General features: G+C 38.6%; 1 protein-coding gene across 1 annotated transcript in view; it reads right to left on the bottom strand.

Moving 5' to 3' along the window:
- Nucleotides 1–14774, bottom strand: part of LAMB4 (laminin subunit beta 4) — a 115682-nt gene that overhangs the window by 27747 nt on the left and 73161 nt on the right. Inside the window, 9 exon segments of the mRNA XM_082400401.1 lie at nucleotides 2625–2913; nucleotides 5776–5912; nucleotides 5915–5976; nucleotides 6876–7085; nucleotides 7087–7123; nucleotides 9767–9829; nucleotides 9832–9887; nucleotides 9889–9921; nucleotides 13496–13871. Of these exon segments, the coding sequence (XP_082256527.1) occupies nucleotides 2625–2913; nucleotides 5776–5912; nucleotides 5915–5976; nucleotides 6876–7085; nucleotides 7087–7123; nucleotides 9767–9829; nucleotides 9832–9887; nucleotides 9889–9921; nucleotides 13496–13871 (1263 nt within the window).

The following is a 14774-nucleotide window of genomic DNA, read 5'->3' as shown; positions in this document are numbered from 1 at the left end:
CAAATCAAAACTACAATGAGGTATCACCTCACTCCTGTTAGAATGGGCATCATCAGAAAATGTACAAACAACAAATGCTGGAGAGGGTGTGGAGAAAAGGGAACCCTCTTGCACTGTTGGTGGGAATGTAAATTGATACAGCCACTATGGAGAACAGTATGGAGGTTCCTTAAAAAACTAAAAATAGAATTACCATATGACCCAGCAATCCCACTACTGGGCATATACCCAGAGAAAACCGTAATTCAAAAAGACACATGCACCCGAATGTTCATTGCAGCACTATTTACAATAGCCAGGTCATGGAAGCAACCTAAATGCCCATCAACAGACGAATGGATAAAGAAGATGTGGTACATATATACAATGGAATATTACTCAGCCATAAAAAGGAACGAAATTGAGTCATTTGTTGAGACGTGGATAGATCTAGAGACTGTCATACAGAGTGAAGTAAGTCAGAAAGAGAAAAACAAATATCGTATATTAATGCATGTATGTGGAACCTAGAAAAATGGTACAGATGAGCCGGTTTGCAGGGCAGAAGTTGAGACACAGATGTAGAGAATGGACATATGGACCCCAAGGGGGGAAAACTGCGGTGGGGTGGGGATGGTGGTGTGCTGAACTGGGCGATTGGGATTGACATGTATACACTGATGTGTATAAAATTGATGCCTAATAAGAACCTGCAGTATAAAAAAACAAAACAACTAATACTAAACTTTCATTGGGTTATTTGTATGGAAATATGTTAATATAAATGTTTCAGACATTACATGAAATTTCTAAAAATCTTCTATTTGTTTGTGTATGGAAATATGTATGGAAATATGTTAATATAAATGTTTCAGACATTAAAAAAAAAAAAAAAGTTCTAATAAAAAGTGAATTGAATTTAACCCCGTATTCAGTCATGAAACATTTCTTGGCATTTCTTATGAGATTAAAAATTCATATTCAAGTGATTATAAATTCACTTTCAGGAGAAGTGACACATAACTCTGTTAATAAGGAATTCAGACCATAAGGAAAATATTAAGATGGTAAAAGAAGAGCTGAATAGTGTGGCCACCATAAATGTAATGATCATTTTATTTGGGCTTTATAGCCAAGAAAAGCAAAGAACTGGGTGGGTGAGGGGCACTGCTTCCTGGTGACCAAGAGTCTTGGACCCTGATCAGGAAAGTTCCTTTTATGGAATAGGATTTTTCTTGATGCCTAGTTCTAATTTTTATTGTAATTATCTGAGCACAGTTTTTTTTCCCCCTAATTCCTTAGGCTAATTAAAGTGACATTTTTATTAGAAACTTATTTAGTATCAATGAGAACTAGGACCAGTATAGGAGTAGGCTCTGTGACCCAGTGAACTAGGAGGAAAACAGGTAGAACCTGCTTTTTGACCCGTTGCTGGAACTGAGGACGCTGTGGCAGTTCTGATTTCGTTTTAGTTTTGGTGTCTGAATTGACTTGTATCTGCAGAAAGAGCTACCGTGTTCCTCACACAGTTCCTGGATCTGTGTCTAGTTAATATCAATCCGTCTCGCTCGCTCACTGAAAACTTGCTTTTGAACAAACAAAATGTCCAGTTGACTGATCCCACACCCAATCATTTTTACTGATTATTTTGGTCATTTTTACTGATCATTTTTACTCCCTATTTTTTTCTTATTTTGAAAATCAGGACTAAAGATGCTAATACAATTTCTAGAAACAGTGAGATGGAAAGAATACTTGGCCACAGGGGTGTCTTATAAATAAACAGATTTAATAAAGTGATTGCAGTGATTATAACCGACATCCCAACTGTCGATTAATTCATGTGGAGAATATTAAATTATTGAACTTGGAAGACAGCCATAGGAAAGAAAGCCTCCTCAGATCAATTCCATGTAGTGTTGTACCCAAACAACATTATTTACCGAGAGCGAGATTTCCCATCAATTTCCAGCTGTACTATTTGATTTTTATCTTTAACTAATAGTTCTCTGGAGTTTAAAACAAACCTCTCCGAAAATAAGGCACAAGGAGGGGCATTAAGTTCATAATTATAATTCATAATAATAATGAATCAAATAGTTCCCCCTTTGGTCAGTCACAGAAAGCCAACATGAGTCTTGGAAAATAGTCAATAATAGTTATCTAAAATAACCAATATTTTAAATGCCACCACACTACAGTATTTGATGTACTAACCAACAGCTGGCATACCTTGATCTCACACAGTCTGTCAGCAGAGAAAGTTATGGAATCTGACAGAGTCTTCATGTTAGATTTTCCTTGTTTAAAAAAATAACTTTAAACACCATGTTCACTTCTTTGGAATTCTAACTAAATTCTAGGATTTATTACTAAACTAATCTTATACAGAGAGCCATATTTTTTTTGATACAGAGTTAATATTTTGGAATTGTTTTCATTAAGAAATTTAAAATCAAGGAGTATATCATGTTTCTGATTTAGCCATGTCATTTCCAGTTAATGTAATTTGGAGTTGGTTGTGATGTTTGAGTATACATTAAAAAAGGAAGAAAAAGAAGGAGGAGGAGGAGGATGGGGAGAGAGAAGAGGAGGAAGAGTGGGGGAGGGATGGAAACTAGTCCTAATATTTAAAAAAAAATTACCTAACAAGAACATTTTCAGTTTCTTGATTAAAAGATTCATTTTTTCTTCTTCAGATTCACTTTGGTTTCTCATATTCCTCAGTTTCTCACTTAGCTGTAAGGCATTGTTTTCGGAGACTTCTGCCAGTTTATTTATATTTTTGATCTGGAATAAGAAAAAAACAACAATGAGGCAAACATAACAATTAGGCACATTCTGTGACGTTTCCTTACTTAGCTGGACCAAATAGAGGTCACTAAAAATATAATAGAAGTCTACATACTTAAACAATAGATTCATGTTAAAGGACTCTTTTAAAAGGTGATATTATCTGTTTTCATTACCATGTTTTCTTAATAATGTGAACTTATCTCTTAAAACATTTTTAGTGATCAAAATTGTTATTTGAAAACAATTATTGATGTAGGACTAATGACTTTTCCTGATACAAATCGAAAACACAAATTCTGTTTTAATAAGATGTTAGCATTCTATCATATCAACAAATGTCACAGAAATTACTTACAGTGATCATTATGTTTAATAAGTTGAGAACATTTTCTTTAATATAAGTTAAAATATTAAGTTTAAATAATAAGTTTAATATAAGTTAAAATACTTACTCTTTTAAACATTCTTCAGATTCAGATAATGTACTTTCTTTGAGAGTAAAAAGAAAGCATTCTTCCTTTTAATAAACGAGTTTGAACTCAGAGAAGGCTACAAAGATAAATTCCAGATACTGTGTACACTTGGTGGAGGAATGATAGAACTAAAATGTTTACAACCTAGAAGTGCAAATTCTTAACTGTGTGATTTGAGAAAGGTCACGGACTTTTTCTTGGGATTCCAACAAATGAGAGAAAGAGAAAAAACAAAGAGAAATGGGACAATATCATCTGCAAGTTGAGCTGTATTTAATAAATTAACTGTGACAGAAGCAGGGCTAATTAGGATCAAACATAGTTAAGGAAAAAAGAAAATCTCCCTTTATTTCCCCACAAAAATAGCCAGCTTAATTTAAGCCACACAGATTTTGTGGAAAAGGATTTAATGGTAGTCATTGGCAAATGATGAAACAAAAAGAAATATTTACATGATTAAAAATATGTAATTTAATTTTTTGGAGTTGTTCCTTAATTCTCTAGAACTTTTTAAACTTTAAAATGGATAACAGTTGCTAAGAAAGATCTTAAAAGTTCTCATCACAAGAAACAAAATGTAACTATGTGCGGTGATGGATGTTAACTAAATTTATTGTGCTAATCATTTTGCAATATATACATATATCAAATCATTATGTTGTATACCTAAAACGAATACAACGTTCTATGTCAATTATATTTCAATAAAAAAATAAAATGGAGAAGCAGTGAGTAAGAATGCACAGAAGTAAGATGAGAATTCCAGAAATAAATACTCTGGATAGGAAGCACCAAATTATACACATGAAATCTCAGTGTAGATTAGTCGATGCCATATTCAGAAAGAAAGAGATTGCTAAATTACTTCACTCTTAAAACATCTCTCTGCAATCCATCCTCTGTCATGACTCCTGAGAATTCTCTCGTAATCTCTTCTGGCATGCTTCCCCCTTCTAATCAAGAGGAAAATAGCACATCATTTTATCAACATGACAACCCCCATCCTTTTCCAGTTCTCCATTTATGTGCTGATTAAGCCAGATTCTGCTATTATACACTTCAGGGGTTACCTTTTAAAAGTAATAGCTTAACACGGGAATTATTTAAATGGTGTGAGATTTCTGGTTTTTGAGAAGGGGCAATAGAGTAGTTTAAAATTACATTAAACCATTAAGGATTGTTTTAACCACAGGGATGCAAGACCAGGATTTGCGTTTGTTCACTGCTGTATTCCCAGCATCTAGATAAATGCCCAGCACGCAGTAGGTACTCAATGAATATTTGTTAAAGCAATGAAGAATAACATATAAGTGAAAAACTAGGTGGCAATATAGAATTATGACTATGTAAATAAAAATTTTCAACATTTAGGATGTGTGGGGATGTTCTCTAAGTTAATCAGAGACTTGCTCTGGAACTTGGATCCGGAGCCTGTGGGGCAAGCACGTAGGACCAGCCGGGGTTCGGATGCACGGAGGCGAGGCTCACGGAGCAAACTGGTGCTCTGCGTGTGCGCATGCGCAGGAGTGTGTCTCATCGCTGTGGTTCTCACCCCATTCCCAAGGCTGGCTCTCTGTTCTCCTCTCACTTCTGAGACCCAGATGTCTTCCTTTTTGGTGAGGACTTGGTTTCTGTTGCTTGCAAACAAGAATGCTAACTGATAAAATATTTACCTTATATTGGTAAAAAATTCAGCTCTTTTGGAGCTTTTTCTTCTTCATCAAAGGCTCTATGTATACTGTCCAAAAAAAAAAAAAAAAAGCAAACTACGAAGCACATCATCATCTTGTTTTTAAGTTGAACACAATGTATTCACAAAACACCTAAAATTGTATTCATCCTTTCAAGATAAATATAATGTATTCACAAAAAAAACACTAAAGAAAGCTAGGTAATTAAAAATTATACCCATTTATTAATATGACCAGAAAAGTAAATGAAACCATTTAAAATTATTTTACATTATCAGGTACTTAAATATTAAAACAACTTTATCATGTCTATCAACATAGGAAAGAGTTCAAGGCATTAAGAGTATATTCCCATTAAAATATTTTCTAATATTAAATTAAATTCTAACATCAAAATTTGTCTATTTAGTAGAATTTCAAACATACCCTTGAATTTATGAAAAATATTCTTTACTTTGAGAGCTCTATAGTTTTCAAACCTTCAAGGCTAGGAGTTTACACATTTCTATGCAGTGTTTGCTATAAAGGAAACATATCCACACAAGTCTATATATGTCCTACAAACATATACTTTGAGATTTTTCTCTTCTTTCTTACCATATACACACATACACACTATACACACACACATATATTATATGTATATATGTGTATATGTAATATATATGAGAAAGTATGTCAATATTCACAGCTACTTCTAAATCACCATTCTTATCCACATCTATATTTTTATTCTATATTGTCAGGCACAAGAACATCTAACATCTAGAATCTACCCTTTCACTTAGAAGTTAAATGGAAATTTTTAAAATTTCAAATAGTTTGTTTTTTTAATTGCTATTAATTTTACAAATAAAGCATGAGAAGACATCGTTTACCTGATTTTTCAACCCTTGAACTTGGTTGTTCAAATTGCGAATCACGAACTCTGCTTCCTGAGCTTTCTGGAGGGTGTTCCTCGAGAGGGTCAGGAGCCGAGACAGCTCGGGCCACCACAGGACAATAGCACACAGGGCATATGTGCCTCCTCCACACACCTGACAGGAGAAAGTATCTATGTTAAAAAGCAACTTGTTGGGACTTTCCTGGTGGTGCAGTGGTTAAGAACCCGTCTGTCAACAGTGCAGGGGACACAGGTTCGATCCCTGGTACGGGAAGATCCCACATGCCACGGAGCAACTAAGCCCATGCGCCACAACTACTGAGCCCACGTGCCACAACTACTGAAGCCTGCACGCCTAGAGCCCGTGCTCTGCAACAAGAGAAGTCACCACAATGAGAAGCCCATGCACTGCAACGAAGAGTAGCCCCCGCTCGCCACGACTAGAGAAGGCCCGTATGCAGCAATGAGGGCCCAATGCAGCCAAAAATTTTTTAAAAATTAAAAAAAAAAAGCAACTTGTTGGCAGAGCTTTTTCTAACATCCTCCAGGCTCACCAAGGCAAGACACTGCTCTGTTCATATGTGTTTCTTCAATAGCTGTTCACACTTAGTACATGGATATGACCGATTAAATATTTCCTAGTTCACTGAATAAATATCTAAATTATTTGTTATCAGCATTTGGGCCAATCAATGTCACTTTTACACTTATAGTTTTGGGGGAAATAGTCACATGTCTAGCATTTCCATGTTACTTTCATTTATTTTTTTAAATAAAAAGTACCTTTTACTTATGAGGCAGGAGGAGTAAATGTCCATAATCTGTACCAGTTGGGAAATAGTAAATAGCATAAAATAATAAAATCAAGCCACAATCTTTACTCTTTGATTTTTCTCAAACTTTGACTTAAGAAATAAAAAAAAATATATAAATATTTATATTATTTTTAGATTAAATATATATTATTTATAGATACTTTCTACACTTATAAAATATAAATAAAAAAATAAAATGTAAGACAGGGAAATACAATTGAAGAGGTCTGTATATCAAGTAAAAACCACAAACACTTGGACTATACTGTCATGAATATTTACCTTTTCATGCAATATTTGAATATCTGGTATCTTGATCTGCTTTAATTTCTCCAATGACAAGTTTTCTTTTGAGGTTAGTGTATCTAAGATGGTAAGTAAGTCATTCCTGTTTTTTTCAGAGTTATCTATGATGGAAGTAGTTTCATTAGTTTTCTTTTCAGCAGATAGAGCTCTGATAATACTTCTTGATGTTCTTTGAGGAATCTACATCAACACAAAGTGAAGTAAGATAAATTTTGTGAAAACAAATGAAATTATACATGGGTTATCAAGATAATCATTCCCCAGTTTGACTAGACTGTCTTGGTCTCAATGATCAGTACAAAAATTCAACATCCTCTCCCTTAAATTTGCACTTAATAGGGAAGTAAAGAGTAAGGAATTTGTTCTCATTCCTAATCTGGAAGAAGGTGCCCACTGAAAGAACTGAACATCTGTCAGCAGTCACCCAAGACAGGCAGAAGAAAGCAAAAGTGCCCCCATGCTGATTCTCTCAAACTTGCAGATGTCGCGTCATAGATATACATGTAATAGCTACAGAGCACTGAGACTTAAGTTTGCAGACATGGGTTTGAATGCTGGCTTCTCCCTTTACGGTCTGGGTATGGCCTTGAGCAAATCTGTTAAGTCTCTTAGATTGTGTTTCCTTATCTGTAAACTGATGATGATAATTTGTGGAGATTAAGTGAGATAATATAGAGACCCTCTGTGAAGTGTTCCTCAAATGTAAGGTATTAATTTTGACTACCCATATGAATCTAATATGATGAAACAACTAAGTTCACCTCACTATATAGAGCAGAAGTTGACAAAGTCATTCTACAAAAGGCCAGAGAATAAATGTTTTAGGCTTACCTGCCATCACATTGCTGTCACAACTACTCAACTCTGCCATTGTAGAGTGGCAGTAGCCACAGACACCACATAAATAGGTGAGGTGGTCTCCTAATGAAACTTCATTTACAAAAACAGGCTGTGGGTAGGATTTGCTGGCAGACTGTAGTTTGCTGACCTCTGATGTTGAGGCTGATGACAGCAGCTAACGTGCTGAGTGCTTTCTATACGCCTGTCCTTCCGATCAGTTCTCATCCTTGATCTTCACAAAACACTGTCAGGTGGTTAGCACGACCACCACCATTTTACCAGTGAGAAAAGGAGGCTCTGATGATAGCAAGGTCTCACTGAGAGTATGATGTGAAGCCAGGATTTGAAGCCACGTAGTTTGACTCTAGAGCCTGTGTTCTTAAATACGTCTCTGTATTTTCCATATTATAATGAAAATACAAATTCCTGAAAGTAATGTGGGATGTTTTAATGCAAACGAGAGTATATTAGGGCTTTAAACTGTTTTAGGAACCAAAGGCCCAGGGTTCTGATCTTTACTCCTATGTAGCCATAGTCCAGGCACGATAGCCACACTTTATCTTTTCAACATTCCTGGTTTTTACACTAACAGACTCAATATATCGTGATTTTCATTTATCATGAACCGCCTCCCCCGCCCCCCCCCCCCATCTCACACAGACACAAACAAACAAAAAGCCATGTTTCTATTGCTCGGAATGATTTTCTGCCTTGATTTATCTGGCAAATTTATCTTTATTCTGAGAAGCTTTTTCTGATAGACCCAGGAAGAACCCCACTCTCTCTACTCTGTTCCCGAAGCAGCTTGAAAATGTTCTGATAGAGTCTTTTCACTGTTTGGGGATTGTTTATACGCCTGTCTTCCCGCCACGAGACTGGGATGACTTAAGGGCGAGACTTACTGCCCGTCTCTGCTGCTCAGCACAGTGTCAGGCATCGAGAAAAAGCCCAGTGATTGCTGTTGGACTGCAAGTTTGAGAGAATCAGCATGGGGCAGTTTTGCTCTCTTCTACCTGGCCTGGGTGACTGCTGACGGATGTTCAGTTCTTTCAGTGGGCACCTTCTTCCAGATTAGGAATCGGAACAAATTCCTTACTCTTTATGTAGCATTTACTGAGCATCGTCAATAGTGATTTCATCAAATTTAGACCTTCCTTTAGGGTCATAGTTGCCATCTGTGTTTTTCTCTCTTAGCTCAAGATCAGATGACAAACATGACCATAGACATAGGATAAGGAAAAGCAGACAATGTTTTTGCCTTGAGATAGGTTTCACGTATATTTTCCCTTATACGGCTCAACTAGATGGGTTTGGTGTGAATAAGTTCAGTGCTGCCTCACCTGGTACTAACAAGCTGTCTGTCCATGTCAAAACATAACAAGGATCTCATGGGAGATCAGCAGATGAGCTAAGGCAAGTTTTGCTTTAGAGTTCCATTTCTCCTCCAAGTTGATTTTGGCTTTGGCATAATTCCCGTTCATTTTTAAGAACTATGTAATATGAATTACAGGCTTCCAGTATGTTACATGTCTCCAAATTCCTACAAAGTTCTTATGAGAAATTGTTTAGGTCCTTTTTGCCTCATATTCCTTTGCATTTATGGTTGCTGGAAATGGAGTGGCTTATACTCAGGAAGGCATAGAAACATGTCTCTCTCATTTCCTTATGGCCATAATAGAATTTCCAAGCTGCTGATTAAACGAGATCCTAGCATGGTTTGGAATCACAATACTTTGGGTTTCAGTATTTGTTTAGTATCGCAGATTGTTAGCGTTATTTTGTGCAAATGCTATCCAGCTTTGCAATGTTTTAAAAAGTTGAAATATTCATGCACAAATAATACCTTTAATGGGTGTGTTTTCATGTTCTAAAGTGCTCAGGTGCTGTGGCAATAAGCACAGGGAGATTCACTAATGGAATGCACTAGGGATTTTATCAACTCCTGTCCAGATACAGACAGTTGAGGTGCATTTTCTCTCTTACCCATGATGCTTGCATTACGGGCACGGGAGTGCGAATTAATTTCTTCTTGAAGATCTTCAAGAGGTTCACTTTATTCCTCGTTCTTCCTCTTGTTTCTTTCAGATCTTGAAATTCATACAGTTTTCCTCTGCTCACTTAGTTGCATGATTTCTTTCCTATAGCAGAAAATGAGAGTAAATGTAGCTAAGCTTATATTACATTCTACAGACTGGTGAAAAAAACACACGTAAAGAAATTGCCCTCGGACTTCCCTTGGTGGCGCAATGGTTAAGAATCCGCCTGCCAACGCAGGGGACACTGGTTCGATCCTTGGTCTGGGAAGATCCCACATGCCGCGGAGCAACTAAGCCCGTGCGCCACGACTACTGAGCCCGTGCGCCACGACTACTGAGCCCATGTGCCACAACTACTGAAGCCCACACGCCTAGAGCCCGTACTCAGCAACAAGAGAAGCCACCGCAATGAGAAGCCCACGCACCGCAACAAAGAGTAGCCCCCGCTCGCCACAACTAGAGAAAGCCCACACGCAGCAACAAAGACCCAACACAGCCAAAAAATAAATAAATAAAAATAAATAAATAAATACAATTAAATAATTTTAAAAAAAAGATTGCCCTCATTATTAGGTATCCTCATACTTAGGATGGATTTTTTCCCCCCCAAATTTTCATTTGACAGTTTATGATTCTGTTTATGGCTTATCTCTTTCTTGTTAATTCCGCTTCCTAGAGTATTTCAGCACTCATTTAAAATGGTCTCCTAGCATAAAGGTTTTTGAATCTTTCAATTTCAGCTGTTTATACTCTGTCTCCCTTTGCTTTGGTTTTCAAAAACACGTATTCAGACATGGTTCATTTAAATCAGTCTAAGGGAGCCAACCTATATTAGGCTTTTAACAGAATCCCTCACACAGCCAAGGATAAAAATCAGTACCTCATTTAGAATAAATCTGCCTCCAGCAAGGTTCCTTTTACGGCTACTTCTGTACAGGGTCTTAACTTTGAATTTCCACAAGTGACAGGTTTCCTTGCTGGCGAGTGTACATTTGGGTGTGTCCTTTCTACATCACCTTTGATGGTGCCACCTTTGTCCCACTTCAGTTGGCTGGGTTCAGCAAACACAGTTGGTTCAGGTGAATAATTAGAATATCCCTCATTACGAGGAACTTGGGGACAAATTGAAGAGTACAGTTCAGGGAAGCTACAATACAAATTTATGGGACTAATTTATCTTGGTATGATTGCAAAGTATTAACCAATGCTTCCTAGCATTTTCTGCTCTCACTCTCCCTTCTAATCTACAGACTTTTCCTTCAAGCTCCAACCGTTAGCACTTTAATCCTTCTGGCTAATAACAATAACAGTAATTACTATTATTATAACTGGTACTCTTAAAGCACTTACTATGTGCCAGACACCATGCAAAGTGGCTTGTCTTGAGTGATTCTCACAAGAATCCCATGAAATAGAGACTTTAACCCCACTTTTGATGAAGAAACTGAAGCTTGGAGAAGTAACTTCTGAGGCCACACAGCAGCAGGTGGATTTGAACCACAGTAGTCTGACTTCTCAGTCTATGCTTATGATATCTTGGTTTCTCTGTCCTCCCCTTCCCCTTTGATTTGTAATTTACCCAACAAACATTTATTACTTAACTAAACCAGGCCTGGAGAAAGGTACAGAGAAGGCAGCTTTGCCCACAGGAGTCCCTCAGTGAGGCAATGGCTGAGCCACAAAGATGTGGGAAGATGCAGAAGGAAACACATCCTTTCTCTCAGGAGATCAGGGAAGGCTTCAGTGAGGGGGTGGTGTTTGGGTGGTTGTTAGAGAGGAATAGGAGCTTAGCAGGTGGACCAAGAGGGGGCAGGCTTTCCTCATGGCTTCAGGCCTGGCCCCGAGACTCCTGCTTCTCTTGCTTTCTTCTCTCTGGTCCTGCTCGGGGCTCTTGCAGTATCTTTATCTACAGCATCTACTGTGGATTGGCTCCTTCTGCTTTCTCAGTTCCACTTCATCTGCCATGTCCTATAACCACAAACCAGTGGTCCATGTGCCAAAACTCATTCTCAGACAAGTTTCTTTGGCCTATACAGTGATTTTTGAAAGCACTATTGGATTAGCTGCCTATATCTTAAAGTGGGGACATTTCCATAAAAATTTGGATGTCTGACATCGTTTAAAAAGTGAGGAGATCTGGGAACCCGGGGCCACAGTCTTTACCAGGGCATAGAAGTGCCAGTCCTCACCTGCCAACTTGACTTGGCTATGTGACCTGTCTGGGCCCTATAGCTTCGTTTTTGATGCAGGTGGCCCTTCCTCTGAACTATCCAGGTGAGTTGTATCATCTTCCTTGTGTAACTTTTAAGCAGTTGCCATATACTTCAGGATTTTTTTGTCTGGTAATGACGAATGGCCTTATATTTATGCTTGTGGGTTTTTGTATGTTTGTTTGTTTGTTTTTGGCTGCATTGGGTCTTCATTGCTGCGCTCAGGCTTTCTCTAGTTGCGGTGAGCCGGGTCTACTCTTTGTTGCGGTGTGCGGGCTTCTCATTGCAGTGGCTTTTCTTGTTGCGGAGCACAGGCTCTAGCTGCGCAGGCTTCAGTAGTTGCAGCACACAGGTTCAGTAGTCGTGGTGCACGGGCTTCAGTGGTTGTGCCTCGTGGGCTCTAGAGTGCAGGCTCAGTAGTTGTGGTGCACAGGCTTAGTTGCTCCACAGCATGTGGGATCTTCCTAGACCAGGGCTTGAACACGTGTCCCCTGCATTGGCAGGTGGATTCTCAACCACTGCACCACCAGGGAAGCCCTGACAGGCGGATTCTTAATGACTGCACCACCAGGGAAGTCCCTACGCTTGTGTTTTATGTAACATAAAACTCTGCAGCTTCAACTATTCTTTAATCCAGGAGCTTTTCTGGGGGAGGAGGGATATTTTTCTATAGAACTATAATCTTTTTGGTTTCTTAGTAGACTGTGTACTCCTAGAGGGGTGGAAACTATACCCAGCTCATCCTCGTTTTGCCCAGAGCAGGTCAGCAAACTTTTTCTTTAAAGGGCCAGAGAGTAAATATTTTAGGCACCATAGTGGCCCTGTCGCAATCGCTCAACTCTGTCATTGTAGAGAGAAAGCAGCCACAGAGGATGTAAATAATGGGCGTGGCTGTGTTCCAACAAAACTTTATTTACAAAAAATGTGATGGGTCAGATACTGCCTGTGGGCTACGGTTTCCTGACTCCTGGTCCAGAGCAGCCAACATAATCTCTAGAAATATTTGATGAATGAAAAGAAGGACTCAATAATAAATAATAAAAATGATACTGCATTTTGAAAGAATTACTGTACTCATTATATGACTTCACAGTAATGTGTGGGCTTATAAACAACTGAAGAATTTGGGAACATTTAGCAAATTTCCCTGAGAGCATGGCTGAAAAAAAATTTTTATATTAGAAACTTCCCCACTTCCAATTTCGTCTTTCAGCTCTGCTGGGTTTGGGTTTCTCAATTAACCTCATGATTGCCTTTTTGTTATAATCAATGACATCTCCCAAAATCATGTCATTCTAACTAGGTAAGAAAGAGACAACAATGATTCCCAGCCTGGTTATTAATGGAACAATGATCATTTCCCTAACATCAACAAAGGTTCATTTCTAAGTTGAAGGCTGCTAAAGCTCACAGGAGTTAAGGTAAATCAGGAACTTGACGATCTATTACTTGCATACAAACCTTACCAAACAGAGTCATGATAATCCTTGACTTTTAAGAATTCCCCAGATGAGAAAACAGGATGTCTCCAAATCCTTTCTATTTCAGACATGTTCTCTCTGAGGCCTTTGAAGTCGGCCTCACAGACAGGCAGGGTCTCTCTTTTATCTTCCATGTTACCAGCCAGCCTAATTAACCCTTGCACCACTTTGGAGAGGGAAGAAATGGTGTGGTCCCATTGATCAAAGCACAAGTGACACCGAAGACAAGCAGGGAATTCCTGGCCGTGACCCTGGGCGCAGCAATCACATCGTGGGCCGCTAACACCCTCTCGGCGGTGACACATGCCCGTGTCCTGGTCACAGATGTACTTCTGGGAATCTTTCCTGTTGCAGTCACATGCTGAAAAGGATGGGAGAAGGAGCAGAGAATGTCAGTCACCTGGCCTCTAGCTCATGACCAGCTCAAGAATAAAGTTCTCCCCTCTCCCCTGAGAATCTTCCTAACTCCCATTTCTAAGGTGAATGTTAAAAAGCAGGATAATTTCAGAGATCTGTGCAATGGCCATTAAAACAGAGCATACCTCGTTTCATCCCACTGACCAATCAGCTCTTGGTTTTTTTGTTTTTTGTTTTTGGACACTCCACTGTGGCTTGCAGGATTAGTTCCCTGACCAGGGATCAAACCCGTGCCCCCTGCAGTGGAAGCGTGGAGTCCAAACCACTGGACCGCCAGGGAATTCCCAGCTCTTGGTTTTTATATGGACATTATTAGGTGTCACTTTTACTGCAAGTGTGAGTTGTTCCCATCTGGTTTCTTTAAGTATGTGAGTGAAGAATATGGATCTAATGGATGACACACTTGTGACGGCTGCTACTGCCCCCGCCCCCCCAGGGTGGTTCAGGCGTGTCACAGACTCTCTAAGAAGGCCCATGATCACACTTTTTCTTAGTGAAACCCAGCGTGGATGTGCTGTCTTCCATTACATAAGGAAAACTGTTCTGTTATCAAAAAAGGGGTGGGTGGGCGGGCGGATCACTCTTTGGTATTTACCCAAAGGAGTTCAAAACATGCCCACATAAAAACTTGCACACGAGTGTTTCTAGCGACTTTATTCATAATCGTCAACTTATAAGTAACCAAGATGTCTGTCAGTAGGTGAATGGATAAAGAAACCATGGTACATCCAGACAACTGAATAATATTCAGCACTAAAAAGAAATGAGTGTTGAGCCATAAAAAGACATGGAGGAACCTTAAATGCTTACTACTAAGTGAAAGAAGCCAATTTGAAAAGGCTACATG

This window comes from Balaenoptera borealis (assembly GCF_965194805.1).
Source record: "Balaenoptera borealis genome assembly, chromosome: 7".
In the NCBI taxonomy this organism is placed as follows: domain Eukaryota; kingdom Metazoa; phylum Chordata; class Mammalia; order Artiodactyla; family Balaenopteridae; genus Balaenoptera; species Balaenoptera borealis.
The sequence above is the reverse complement of the archived record's forward strand: the minus strand, read 5'-3'. Positions and strand labels throughout refer to the sequence as shown.